The sequence below is a fragment of the Diaphorina citri genome, unplaced genomic scaffold (genome assembly GCF_000475195.1).
Source record: "Diaphorina citri unplaced genomic scaffold, Diaci psyllid genome assembly version 1.1 scaffold877, whole genome shotgun sequence".
Classification (NCBI taxonomy): domain Eukaryota; kingdom Metazoa; phylum Arthropoda; class Insecta; order Hemiptera; family Psyllidae; genus Diaphorina; species Diaphorina citri.
The window spans coordinates 97033-110079 of record NW_007378309.1 but is presented as its reverse complement, the minus strand read 5'-3'; the positions used below and the strand labels follow the sequence as shown (position 1 = coordinate 110079).

Here is a 13047-nt window from a genome sequence, read left to right as displayed (position 1 = left end):
TATCTTTGTTAGGAAGGATCTACGAGCGAGCAACTACTCGAATCAAGGTGGAAGGCGAAATGACATCTAGCCAAGAAGTAACCAAAGGAGTCCTGACTGGAGATTCTTGTTCACCTGTTGCGTTCATTATTTTCATCAATGACTTGGAGGAATATTTCAGACAAAAAGGAGCAGAGGGCGTTTCAATCAATAGTGCAATGGATATTTTACTGCTCTTGTATTGTGATGACCTGATTTTATTGGCAAGAGATCGCGCCGATATGCAAAGGAAGCTTAATATCCTTTCTTCCTATTGTGATGAAAACAAGATGATGGTCAATGAGAGCAAGTCCAAGATAGTGGTGTTCAGGCGTGGGGGAAAGTTGGCTCAAACAGACACTTTCGATTTACGCCCACAGTTATTGTGTATTAAACGATAATGAACGCAACAAGTAAATAAATCATAAAGTGTCCTTCGTCAGTTTTTCGAAATATTGTGATCATTTGAAACTACATGCAAGTACCTACTAGCGGTTTTTATTTAATGTGTGGCTTACCTTTGGTTGTCAACACGTATTTTGTTTGTTAAAAGTGGTGTAGGTATGTAGAATTGTAGAACCAGGCGTCTTTAAATGAACATACGAGTAAATGTACTAGGAATTTTAGGAATTATTTTTTACAATCCAGGCTTGGATATTGAACCTGGTAAAAGTAAGTCATCCTATTGGTCATAATTCATAAATCAAAAAGAGTTTTTTTTATATAGAATCCATCGAATCCGACCAACCCGGATTCCATGGGGGGAAAAAATCACTGAGATTGCGAATTATCCTTTTTTCTCTCCCTTTTCTTTTTCATACGGCCGGCGCGGCGGCCCCATTCGCTATTTCGATGACCGATTCTCACCACCTCCCTGCACACCTCTGGTTTCAGACTACAAGAGTTTCGCGTGGATCGGAACGACCTCACCGAGTTTCCCGGAAACCAGGACTCGTTTCCGCGACTCAAATTCCTCTCGGCCGCCCAGAATCGCATCTCCCACCTCCCCGTGTTCCTTCGGCACCCCATGTCCCCTCTGAACAATGTCATAGAGCATGGGATTGCGGAAGAGAGAGAGGAAGACTTCGAACAGGACGAGGATGGGATAATTGTGGAGAGGAGAGAGCCGGAGGTGAAAGGGGAGCTGACCAGTGTGAATCTAAGGAGTAACCAGCTGAAAGGCACGATCATATTGGGCAACTATGGGGTAAGTGTATCAAAGGGGAGCTGACCAGTGTGAATCTAAGGAGTAACCAGCTGAAAGGCACGATCATATTGGGCAACTATGGGGTAAGTGTATCTACCTTGATTTAGTCATAGTGTATCTACCTTGATTTATGTCTCTGTCTTTTTATCATTGTCAAAGATTCTCTGTACTAAATGTATATATTTTGCCAATAAAGAAATTACAATTACAATTACAATTACCTAACTCATCTAGACATAGACATATTCGGTTACAAACCTCCAGATATTCATTCTGAAACTTTCAATTATTTAAACAGGCCTTAATTAGCCCGCTCTATAAAAACAAAGGTTCTCGCCAAAAAGTAGACTTCTATAGACCAGTCAGCTTGTTAACTACCTTCTCCAAAATTCTAGAGAAATGTGTGAAAAGCAGACTGACACGTTTTCTAAAACCTCTTAAATAAAAAAAAAAAAAAAAAAAAAAAAAAATTGACGAAATTCATCCGTGACGTTTTGGCGATTCGTGTATTTTGGTCTGTTTTGGGTCTGTGAAAATTAAATCATTACATGTGATACATATTACTTGAAAATTGTAGATACTTAGCTATTAATCAAGAGGACTAACGAAATCGTGCGATAGATAAATGCAATATTGCGAAGTCACACCCCAGATAACCGAAAGTATAATTACATAGGGAATGTAGGTTTTACCCCGACATAAGCCTTGATTCTCACATGAACTAGGGCTGTCCAGATCTAGGATAACCGAAAGTAATTACATAGGGAATGTAGGTTTTTCTTTGGTACCTACACTCCGTAAACAAACAATTAAACCATTTGGTAGCCATGGCAATAGACTCCAGTGAGCCCATCAGCAAGCGTGATGGTCGACGCAAGAGACCTTCCCTTCGGGATTCTCTTCTGTCCCGATATCGGGAGGTGGTGCAGAAATACAAAAGATCCTTGCCACAACCTAAGGCTTGTATAAAACTACAGTGTTACCTCAAAATAAGGGAGCAACATCTTGTGGTACAAGGAAGTCAATATCAGGTAACCAGAACAGGAAAACTCCGAACTTGGCGTAAAAATGCCGGCGTAGCCAAGTAAGGGGACTTTTCAGTCCAATTCAGGCAGGATAATAAATGTATAGTTATAAATTGAAAATTATATTTAAATAAATGTCAAAATGAGTTTTCATAGCGAATAGATTCCTAGGGACCCAAAAAACACAACCCCAAAGATCCTTGCCACAACCCAAGGCTTGTATAAAACTACAGTGTTACCTCAAAATAAGGGAGCAACATCTTGTGGTACAAGGAAGTCAGTATCAGGTAACCAGAACAGGAAAACTCCGAACTTGGCGCAAAAATGCCGGAGTAGCCGAAGTAAGGGGACTTTTCAGTCCTATTCAGGCAGGATAATAAATGTATAGTGTTGTAATATTGAAATATGTAAATATCAAAATGATTTTCCACGCAAAAATGCCGGAGTAGCCGAAGTAAGGGGACTTTTCAGTCCTATTCAGGCAGGATAATAAATGTATAGTGTTGTAATATTGAAATAAATATCAAAATGATTTTCCATAGCGAATAGCTTCCTAGGGACCCAAAAAAGACAACCCCGACCCAAAGTTGTGACTTTCGTTAGAAATGAATAGCTCACCCCTGAAGGGGATTTAGCTAAAAAGATAAGGGAACAAAAACCCAGCTGTCATTTTTGAAGCCGGTCCATGAAGGTTTACGCTGGATACCAGCACGCAGGAAATCTAACTTCACTGTTTAGCGGGGTCTAACGCAAGAAACTCGAATAAATCCAAAATGTGCTAAAACTGTTGGCATGATGGGACTTTTTAGTCTTAGCAGACAGTATAAATAAGGTACTCGTATATTAAATAAATAAACTGTATGTTTTTTGAAGGGGATTCAGCTAAAAAGATAAGGGAAGAAAAACCCAGCTGTCATTTTTGAAGCCGGTCTCTAAAGGTTGACGCTGCGAACCAGCTCCCTGGAAGTCTGACTTGACTGTTTAATCGGGCCAAACGCAAGAATATTCTGTATGCAAAATGTGCCAACTGTATGTGTCGCTTTCTTTTTGATTTCAGAACCTAACCACGCTAGATGTAAGCGAAAACTCGATAGAATCTCTCGACTTGGGAGCTCTGAATCGATTGGAATCAATCAAGTGCTCTCGAAATCAGCTGAAAACTCTTGTACTCAACGGCTCTAGTCTGATCTCTGTCATAGCTGGCAATAATAGTAAGTTGCACTAGGTATTAATATATTACGTAGCTAACGATGAGATGGTGATATAGAATGGGGTGGCACCCATTTTCAACGTCAATCGTACCGGGAGGCGCGCGAACGTCAAAAAATCGAAGTGCCTTGACACCCGGACTATACTAACACGAAACAGAGTTTTGAGAATTTTGTCATTTTTAGCTGGGTCCGCACATAGTCGACTGCTATTATTTTTTTTCCACATCGCATCGGTCCGGCGACTATGTGTGGACACAGGTACATACATAGGTGGGAGAACACTCTTTTAAACGTTAAACGTATGACTTTTAAGAGAATTTCTAATGGCATATTTTCTGTATTTTTCTTTCCCCAGAACTGCAATCCCTCATAGTATCACCACGACCCGCAAGACTGCAACATCTAGATATATCCTAGTAAGTAAATTTATCCACCAGTATTGTAGAAAATAGCCTAAATTGTCACCTCTCCTAATTCGCACCACGCACGAAGTGTGTTTAACTCCATTGCCCAATTTATTGAGGACTAATGTTTTTACATTCTTCCGAAAACCTGCTGCCCTATCATCATTTTACCGATGTTTGTTATAATTGTTATACGAGTTTTCAAATAATTCTTATTTATTATTTTGAAATGAAGGGAAACTGATACAATTCACAAAACTTTCAATTTCAAACGAAAATGTCAGGACAAAATAATAAACCTTGGAAAATCCAACCAACCTCAGTGATGCAGTGGTTAACGCGTTGAACTTTGGATCTGGAGGTTGATGGTTAGAGTCCAAGTCAGGTTATGAAATTCAGCGTAGTGTATTATGCGGGGAACGACATTTGTGACAAGCCTTTATGCTTAAAACAATGAAAAGTCCTACATTAGGCAACAAACCTCAAGTTCTTCCTTCCGAAAATTGGAATTTCAAACAAAAATCTCAGGGAGGGGGGGATAATAAAAACCTTGGGAAAATGGGAAATCCAAAGTTTCCGAAAGGAAAATACACCTATACCTAACTTGATCGGAGCCGAATCCTTCGCAATTTGATAATAAAAACCTTGGGAAAATGGGAAATCCAAAATGGTGCGTCATACCATCGGGAATCAGTTCCGGTTTCCGAAAGGAAAATACACCCATACCTAACTTGATCGGAGCCGAATCCTTCGCAATTTTCAACCAGGTAGGTCCGATGTTGCCCTCAGAGCTTTGAATGACATTCATCTCAAGCAATCTTTCAATTCACAAGAATCGTATTTAAATGAAAATTCACAAAGTTACGGAGTCCTCCATCATAATGTCTTATTTATTATGTTTTCTTCCGGCAGCAATGAGTTGGAATCTCTACCAGACTGGATAGACACGTGTCCCGAGCTGGAAACCATCTTCGCCTCTCACAACCGCATCACACAACTACCCTCGCAATTCTTCTGCCGCGAACTTGGCAAACTTCACACCCTTCAACTCTCGTTCAATCGGCTCACTTCCCTCCCGTCCCTGATACGACAGATTGCCTCACTGAAGTATCTCTTCCTCCAGAGTAACTCGATCAATATCCTGCCACAGCTGTTCCTCCAGAACTCTTCCAAGCTGAAAGTTCTCAACATCAGCAAGAACTGTCTGAAAATGTTACCCAGTTTGCAAAAAGGGGTACTTTTCTATCAGGAGAAATTCAATGGGTTTCAGTGGAAACTCGAAGAAAAATCGAATTGAAAAAATGGTAGTTTTTGAAGAGAAAGTATGTTTCAGTTGATCAAGCTTAACAGAGAGGTTTGATAAATTATGTAGATCAAAATTGACACTGGGCCTGATGTCCAAAATTGTGGGGTTGTCTGTTATCCAGGATTAACGTTTTGCTATTCAGGACTTAACTTTTAAAAAGATCAAAAGGAGTTTGGTATTCAAGAAAGGAATTTGCCCTCTTTTCAGTCCAATTTGCTCAAAGTTTTCTAGTACTATGTATTTACCATGTTTGAAAAGATGTTAGTTTTAGAGGAGTAGTTCTCCTGATCCTAATGAAGAAGTTGGTGTCACCAATACAGCTTGAGTTGGAATCTGGGAATGCTAGGTAACAAATGTTTGTTTTGTCTTCTTCAGTTAGGGGCTCATACTCTCCTGAACCATCTAATTCTGTTGGATATATTGCCTGTAAATACAATAAAAATCACAAATAAACAAATAGAAAAATCAATGAAAATGTTTTTGCATTATTGGGAGTGTCAAAAAAAAAAGGGAAGAAAAAAAAAAAAAAAAAAAAAAAAAAAAAACAAAAAAAAAAAACAAAAAACCAGAAGTTACTTACCCTCAAGGAAGTACCCAATAGTGGAAGTGTAATAGTTTCTTTGATCTTGGACATAGGGCGAGGTTGGGGCCATTGATCGATTTCCTTGCAAGCTTTGTTCAACTCGCTGAAATCCTTGTCAAACACTTCTTGAGCAATAATACTGCACACATCGCTAAACAAACTCACGTATGGCATCGGGGAGAGAAGCACAATGCTCTAGAAATGGAAGAGACAAAATATTGAAGGGGATGCACTTAAATGAACCTCCTTCATTTAAGTTTTTTGCCTGCTTCTTTTAGGCTCCTTCCTCCTTTTGTATTGTAATGTATTGTTTGTAGTTGAGCAATAATACTGCACACATCGCTAAACAAACTCACGTATGGCATCGGGGAGAGAAGCACAATGCTCTAGAAATGGAAGAGACAAGAAAATATTGAAGGGGATGCACTTAAATGAACCTCCTTCATTTAAGTTTTTTGCCTGCTCCTTTTAGGCTCCTTCCTCCTTTTGTATTGTAATGTATTGTTTGTAGAATAATAATAGTGCGAGCAGTATAAATAAGCACTATTATTATTATTATATTATTATTATTTATACTGCTCGCATAGGACTGAAAAGTCCCTTTACTCCAGCAGTAGGCTACTACTATTATTGTGGTCAAATTCTCAAATTATATTGAGGATAAAGTTCCATACCTCGGCTGGGATTGAACCCATGCCCTCCTGTTTACCAGGCGAGCGCTTTGACCATTACACCACCGAGGTTGTATTGTATTGTAGGGAGACCAAATTCATTCGGCCCAGCCTAGCAGCTTGCATAGATCACCTCCCTATAACAGCTAGAACGCAGGTTCGATTCCCGCCCGGGGTGGATTCTATCCTAAACAAATAAGGTTTGTTCTCGGAACGGCTGGTATTGGTATAAGTAGGGCCATCAGCTTTAATAGACGCCCTTGGTCACTGCAACCTGGTTAGATCTTTTGTGACTGGCTTTCTTCTATTTTATCTTTCTTCTCTCTTCTTTTTCATGATGATAAGACCTCAGCACATACAGTTCCTTCTATCCAATCTCTTAAAAAACTGCATGTTCCTGGAAACACTTAAGTGTTGGTATCTTACTTTTTGAAAGTATCCTCGGGGCTGAGTGTCATCTTTGACTTGTCTGAAGTGAACAAAACCATAGAAGTACTCCGAGGAGGCTTGTAAATTGACGGGACTTCTTGCATTATACCTGAGGAAAAAAATTGAAAACGACATAAATAAATAATCATAATAATTAGTGAAGAAAAAAAAAAAAGGCTGTCAGCAAACAAGTTGTACTGTGGAAGACTTTTCTACAATACATTTCAGATCAAGTCCCCTAGAATCCTAGAGTATGTTTCAGTTGATCAAGCTTAACAGAGAGGTTTGATAAATTATGTAGATCAAAATTGACACTGGGCCTGATGTCCAAAATTGTGGGGTTGTCTGTTATCCAGGATTAACGTTTTGCTATTCAGGACTTAACTTTTAAAAAGATCAAAAGGAGTTTGGTATTCAAGAAAGGAATTTGCCCTCTTTTCAGTCCAATTTGCTCAAAGTTTTCTAGTACTATGTATTTACCATGTTTGAAAAGATGTTAGTTTTAGAGGAGTAGTTCTCCTGATCCTAATGAAGAAGTTGGTGTCACCAATACAGCTTGAGTTGGAATCTGGGAATGCTAGGTAACAAATGTTTGTTTTGTCTTCTTCAGTTAGGGGTTCATACTCGCCTGAACCATCTAATTCTGTTGGATATATTGCCTGTAAATACAATAAAAATCACAAATAAACAAATAGAAAAATCAATGAAAATGTTTTTGCATTATCTAAATAAGTATGTGTGCTAGAAGACCAAGTGCAGTATCTGAGAATATAGTTTAACAAACACTTTAACATTGTAGACCCAGTTCATATGAAACAACCTAATATACTAAGAGAAAGAGGACAAAGAGTCATTCCACAAAAAGACTTGGGCTAATGATCTTGAAGACTAATACCAAACCTTATTCAGAATGCCAGGGCTTAGGGACTTTTCAATTGTTAAAATGATCAACAAAATAAGTACCTATAGTCTCTTTTACTCACTTCAACTGTCTGGCCAAGCTCAATATCAAAAGTCACCACACAAACACAATGAAACCAACTGTGGAATCTTTCCCAGGGCTTAAACATAGTTGTTTAATATGTAAGTTTTTTTTTTTTTTTTTTAGTTTTACCTGTGAAATTTAGAGCTGTTTTCATTTCGGTCTGAATACCTAGCAAACCAGTATCAGTTGAGGTGTATTTTCCTTGTGGGCTAAGTCTAAGAATGTAGGTATGCAAGATAGTCCACAATCTCAGTTTATCACCTGGCTGGTAACTGGAATTTCCACTAAGAGATAAATTGATTGAAGTAAATTAGAACCAGCCTATTCTGAGAATGACCAAATATGTTTTCTTCTAATTTAATAAGGATTAACTTTACTAGTCACTACTTGTAACTTCACAATAAGTAGTCGCCCTGGAATTTCCACTAAGAGATAAATTGATTGAAGTAAATTAGAACCAGCCTATTCTGAGAATGACCAAATATGTTTTCTTCTAATTTAGTAAGGATTAACTTTACTAGTCACTTGTAACTTCACAATAAGTAGTTGCCTGTGGAGAGTGTGGAGTATGAGGACTCCTGTAGAAGAGTCAAGTGACTACTCATAAAAATCTGTCCATCATCATATCTTTAGCATCCAATCCCAGCCAAGGAATGAAATTTCATCCTCAATAAGATTTGATAATTGCCAAACCAGTGGAAATTCGACAAAAATAGTAATAGCCTCCTTCTGAAGTAAAGGGATTTTCCAGTCCTATCTGGGACTTTGCCTATCTGAGCAGTATAAATAGGTACTTATTAGTGTCTTTACCATTTTTTCAAATTGATATCTAAAGTCTACAGGTATCCTACCATAAAGACTAGGATTGGAGTTTATACTTACCTTGAAATCTTGCTATCAGAAGAGAGTTGTGAGAACATTCCATTCAAAATGTTTATCCTCCATTCTGAAATCTGAATCTCAAAAGAAAATGTAGGTAAACAAATTTGTGGGGAAATGCATACAGGGCTAGGTGGAAAATTGAAAGTTCCTACTTGTTGCCTGTGGACTGTCTTGATTTAACTAAAGAGTTTTTAAAGCTCTTCACTCCAGAGTCGACTTTAATATAGGTTTGACAAGTTATCAAAGAAATGGTAAATGCAGGAAAATGTGAGTTTAATTTTTTATTTATCAGTTTATCACTTTACTTCTGAACTTTTCAATTTGAAACGCAAAGGAAAGGAGGAAAATGTGCAAAGTTGAAAAATTTGTTAAAAGGGATTTTCCAGTCCTATCTGGGACTTTGCCTATCTGAGCAGTATAAATAGGTACTTATTAGTGTCTTTACCATTTTTTCAAATTGTTATCTAAAGTCTACAGGTATCCTAACACCATAAAGACTAGGATTAGAGTTTATACTTACCTTGAAATCTTGCTATCAGAAGAGAGTTGTGAGAACATTCCATTCAAAATGTTTATCCTCCATTCTGAATCTCAAAAGAAAATGTAGGTAAACAAATTTGTGGGGAAATAATGCATACAGGGCTCAGTGGAAAATTGAAAGTTCCTACTTGTTGCCTGTGGACTGTCTTGATTTAACATTTAACTAAAGAGTTTTTAAAGCTCTTTACTCCACAGTCGACTTTAACATAGGTCTGACAAGTTATCAAAGAAATGGTAAATGCAGGAAATGTGAGTTTAATTTTTTATTTATCAGTTTATCACTTTACTTCTGAACTTTTCAATTTGAAAGGGAAAGGAGGAAAATGTGCAAAGTTGAAAAATTTGTTATATGCTGCTGCACTTTCACATTTTGCAGAGGTAAATCGTAGTGGATAGTGCGCATCGGAGATGAAGCAACAGTGTTGCCAAGTCTATTTGTGCCGTAATGTGCGTACCGACCGTACGATAAATAGGGCATAAAATACGTTATGAATAGGGTGTCTTGGAATTAATTTTTCTCGGAACCCCTTTTGAAGGGGAAAAATGTTTTTTTTTTAGGGCTAGGTGAAAAAAAAAACATTTTTCCCTTCAAACTTTTTTTCTCGAAATTTTTTGTAAAATTTTCTCGCTAAAACTTGCCTTTATTTTGCGCAATCCATGCGCATTCAATAACCTTCGAGCATTCGAAGTCGAATGGGCTATTTTATTTTATGATGCTACATATTTAGGATAAGATCCGCCCCGGGCGGGAATCGAACCCGCGACCTAGCGCTTACAAGGCAGACGCGCTACCCACCAAGCTAACTAGGCCGGCCAAGAAATTTCTCCAAATCCTTTGGTACTTGTTCAGAAGTCACGTCAATGGAAACTTTGCTAATAGAGGAGCTGTCACAAATGAGCAGTGACCAGTGTTATAGGGTTAGGTTAAACGGAAAAAGAAGCTTTCACAATATGAGGAGAAACCAGTGTTATAGGGTTAGGTTAAACACAAAAAAGGAGCTTTCTTTTTCATTGCCTATCCACCAGAACACAAATGTGAATTTATTCTGTACCAAATACATAAGACCTTGTTCATACTGCGGGAGTAAAGGGACTTTTCAGTCTCATTTCGGCAGTATAAACAGAGTACATATATATTCTATTGTAAATTGGGTTGTGCATATTGCATACTCAAGCTATTTACGCGGCCTTCATACAAGTTAGAGATAGTATTTACGCGAAGCGACGTAAGTAGGTACCTTACCTATCCATGTATAATAGAGAAGGAACTGTAACTTCCAAGGTCTTGGTCGGACTTATCATCCCTAAATCGAAGAGAGAAGGACAAGATAGGAAAAAGCCAGTTGTTCCGAGAACGAACTTTATCTGTTTAGGATAGAGTCCTCACCGAGCGAGAATTGAACTCGAGACCTAATGCAAGGCAGGACTATGCTCCAAACTAACTAGGCTGGCCTACCTTTAATTTCCTACCGCGAGAGACATTTTTAATGGACCTATGTTGTTGTTGTCTCCTTGTGAGTCCCTGTCAGTTGTATCCATCCATCTTCTATCTCTTCGATGGATAGACCCAGGAATGCTGCTACCCTCTTTGGATGGGTCCAGAGGTCTAAAGGGGTCAATTGTGTATGGTTGGCGGGACATGTGAAGACATGGTTTACATCATGGGGTCCTACTTTGCAGCTTGGGCACTTATGTATTTTATGATTTCCTTGTTTCTTATGAACTCCTGCCTTGCATGGCTTTTTTTTCCAGACTGAACATATCTCAACTGAGGCTGCCCGGGTTTTGCAATTCGGATGCTCTCATCGGCATATTTGACTCGGGGGATAATGGAGACATAGCGAGCACTCTGGTACAATCCATACCACGGATATTACTAGAGGAGAGGACTGTAAAGGAAACCGCATCCGACTATATGAAATACACTATGCTTACGGCACATAGGTGAGAAAAGTAATAGATAGTTTTTGCAACCAAAATCAACACGCAGAAGGTCCCGGGTTCAAATCCAACCATCGACAAAAATTTGCACTCGTTTTTCGATTGCAAATATTTCAACGGGTTACTTTCTGGTGTTCTTGTGTTGACCCAGCACCTAAATTTATGGGAAGTATTGTGTCTCTTCTCGCCCATCTGAAGAGGCATACTACGGGATGGGCATGCTACGAGACAGGCCACATGCGTCTAATTTAGTTCAATCCGAGGTTAACCTTGCTAGTGTAGGAAATTCCTCGTTTCATCTTAATCCCGAGTTGGTAAACCCCAGCAGTAGTAATGTGGTGTATCACAAAAGTTGTGAAGAAGCTCTCTGCTTTACCACAGATACATCATGATTTTTTTTTTTACAATAAGAAATATTCCCAGATTTTCCGATCGTCCATCAATAAAAATTATTCCTGATCCCATTGTTCCAGAGAGATCAAGGACTCGCTACACAGGTACAGTCTGAGTGCCACGCTGTGTCACCTGTCGCTACATCCCGTCACTCATCGGTACATGCTTCACATCGCCAGTGTGGGTGAAGCCAAAGCTATCCTCTGTAGACAGGCCGGGTCTCTCACGTTCACCCATGCTCCTACACTGTCCCCGCCTGTGCCTCCTCAGGGCAGTTGTCCGCTGAGTTTTCCCGACCCTCATGTCACGGAGGTTATGCTTCATGAGAACGATCACTTCCTGATCCTGGCCAATAAGAGGTGAGACATAATTATTATTATGGCCTTTATTTTCACATTCATACAAGAACGGTACACACTACCCATCTATCCGGGAACAATCAATGTTCCAAAGGATAGGTGGGTTGGAAATTCTGAACAACCGTAATTGACATTCAACTTGGAGTCAGCCGTCATGAGGGCCATGTTGTCTTTGACATTAATGAAATCTCTTGACGGAGAAAACGGATCGTGGGGCGCTGTTAGGGATTCTTAATTGTCATATAAGACTTTACACACCAAACAGGAGCTATCGCCACACATTTGACAGTTGTTTACCCCACGGTTGTGCCTCTTCTTCTTCCTATTATTATGGTCATTTTTTTAAGAGGTTGGATAGAGGAAACTTAAAAAAAAGAAGACTGTAGATCCATGCCTATCCTTTGAGATTCTTTGAGATCCATGCCTATCCAGGAACGGAAAAGATCGGTCAGAAAATTTCCACCCTGGCCGGGATTCGACTTCAGCACCTCCGGGGTGAGAGTCAGTGCTCTTGACCACTCGGCCACAGAAGTGGGCCAGAGGAACTACTAGTATTTTATTATTTTTCTTATTCCAGTGTTTGGGATGTGCTAAGCGGTGAGGAAGCTGTGGCTGAAGTGAGAAGTGTGAGCGAACCCGTCCTAGCGGCCAAGAGGATACAAGATCTTGCCCAGAGCTACGGCAGTGAAGACAATCTGAGTGTACTCGTGCTACGGTTCCAGGGATCGGAGTTCGACTCTCGAACCCGAGACGCGAAATTGTCTTCCATGAGGAAGCTCGGAGTTCAGGTGAGTTGGTGATTGAAAAATAGAGGTTTGATAGAGATTTGATGGAAGTTCGAGGTAAGAGAGACAGGGGAAGACTGAAAATGAAATATATGGACAAAGTGATACAGGATTTGAAGGAGAAGAAGTTAGAAGTCAGCCACGCCCAAAACCGAGGTGCATTTAATAGGTTGATTCAAAATGTCAACCCACTTGAGTGGGAACAGAAGTAGTAAAAGAAGAAGAAGAAGATAGAAGGAACTGTACGTAACTGCTAAGATCTTATCGTTCCGAAATCGAAGAGAGGAGGAAGACAGGATAGGAGAAAG

At 39.4% G+C, this 13047-nt stretch overlaps 1 protein-coding gene across 1 annotated transcript in view; it reads left to right on the top strand.

Annotated features, from left to right (window-relative positions):
- Positions 1–648: 648 nt before the first annotated feature.
- Positions 649–13047, top strand: part of LOC103512727 (protein phosphatase PHLPP-like protein) — a 14884-nt gene continuing 2485 nt past the window's right edge. Inside the window, exons 1-8 of the mRNA XM_026826122.1 lie at positions 649–690; positions 913–1225; positions 3308–3461; positions 3817–3877; positions 4778–5089; positions 11014–11205; positions 11676–11954; positions 12532–12742. Coding sequence (XP_026681923.1) covers positions 1046–1225; positions 3308–3461; positions 3817–3877; positions 4778–5089; positions 11014–11205; positions 11676–11954; positions 12532–12742 — 1389 coding nt within the window. The 5' untranslated portion in view covers positions 649–690; positions 913–1045. The remainder of the gene's footprint in view (positions 691–912; positions 1226–3307; positions 3462–3816; positions 3878–4777; positions 5090–11013; positions 11206–11675; positions 11955–12531; positions 12743–13047) is intronic.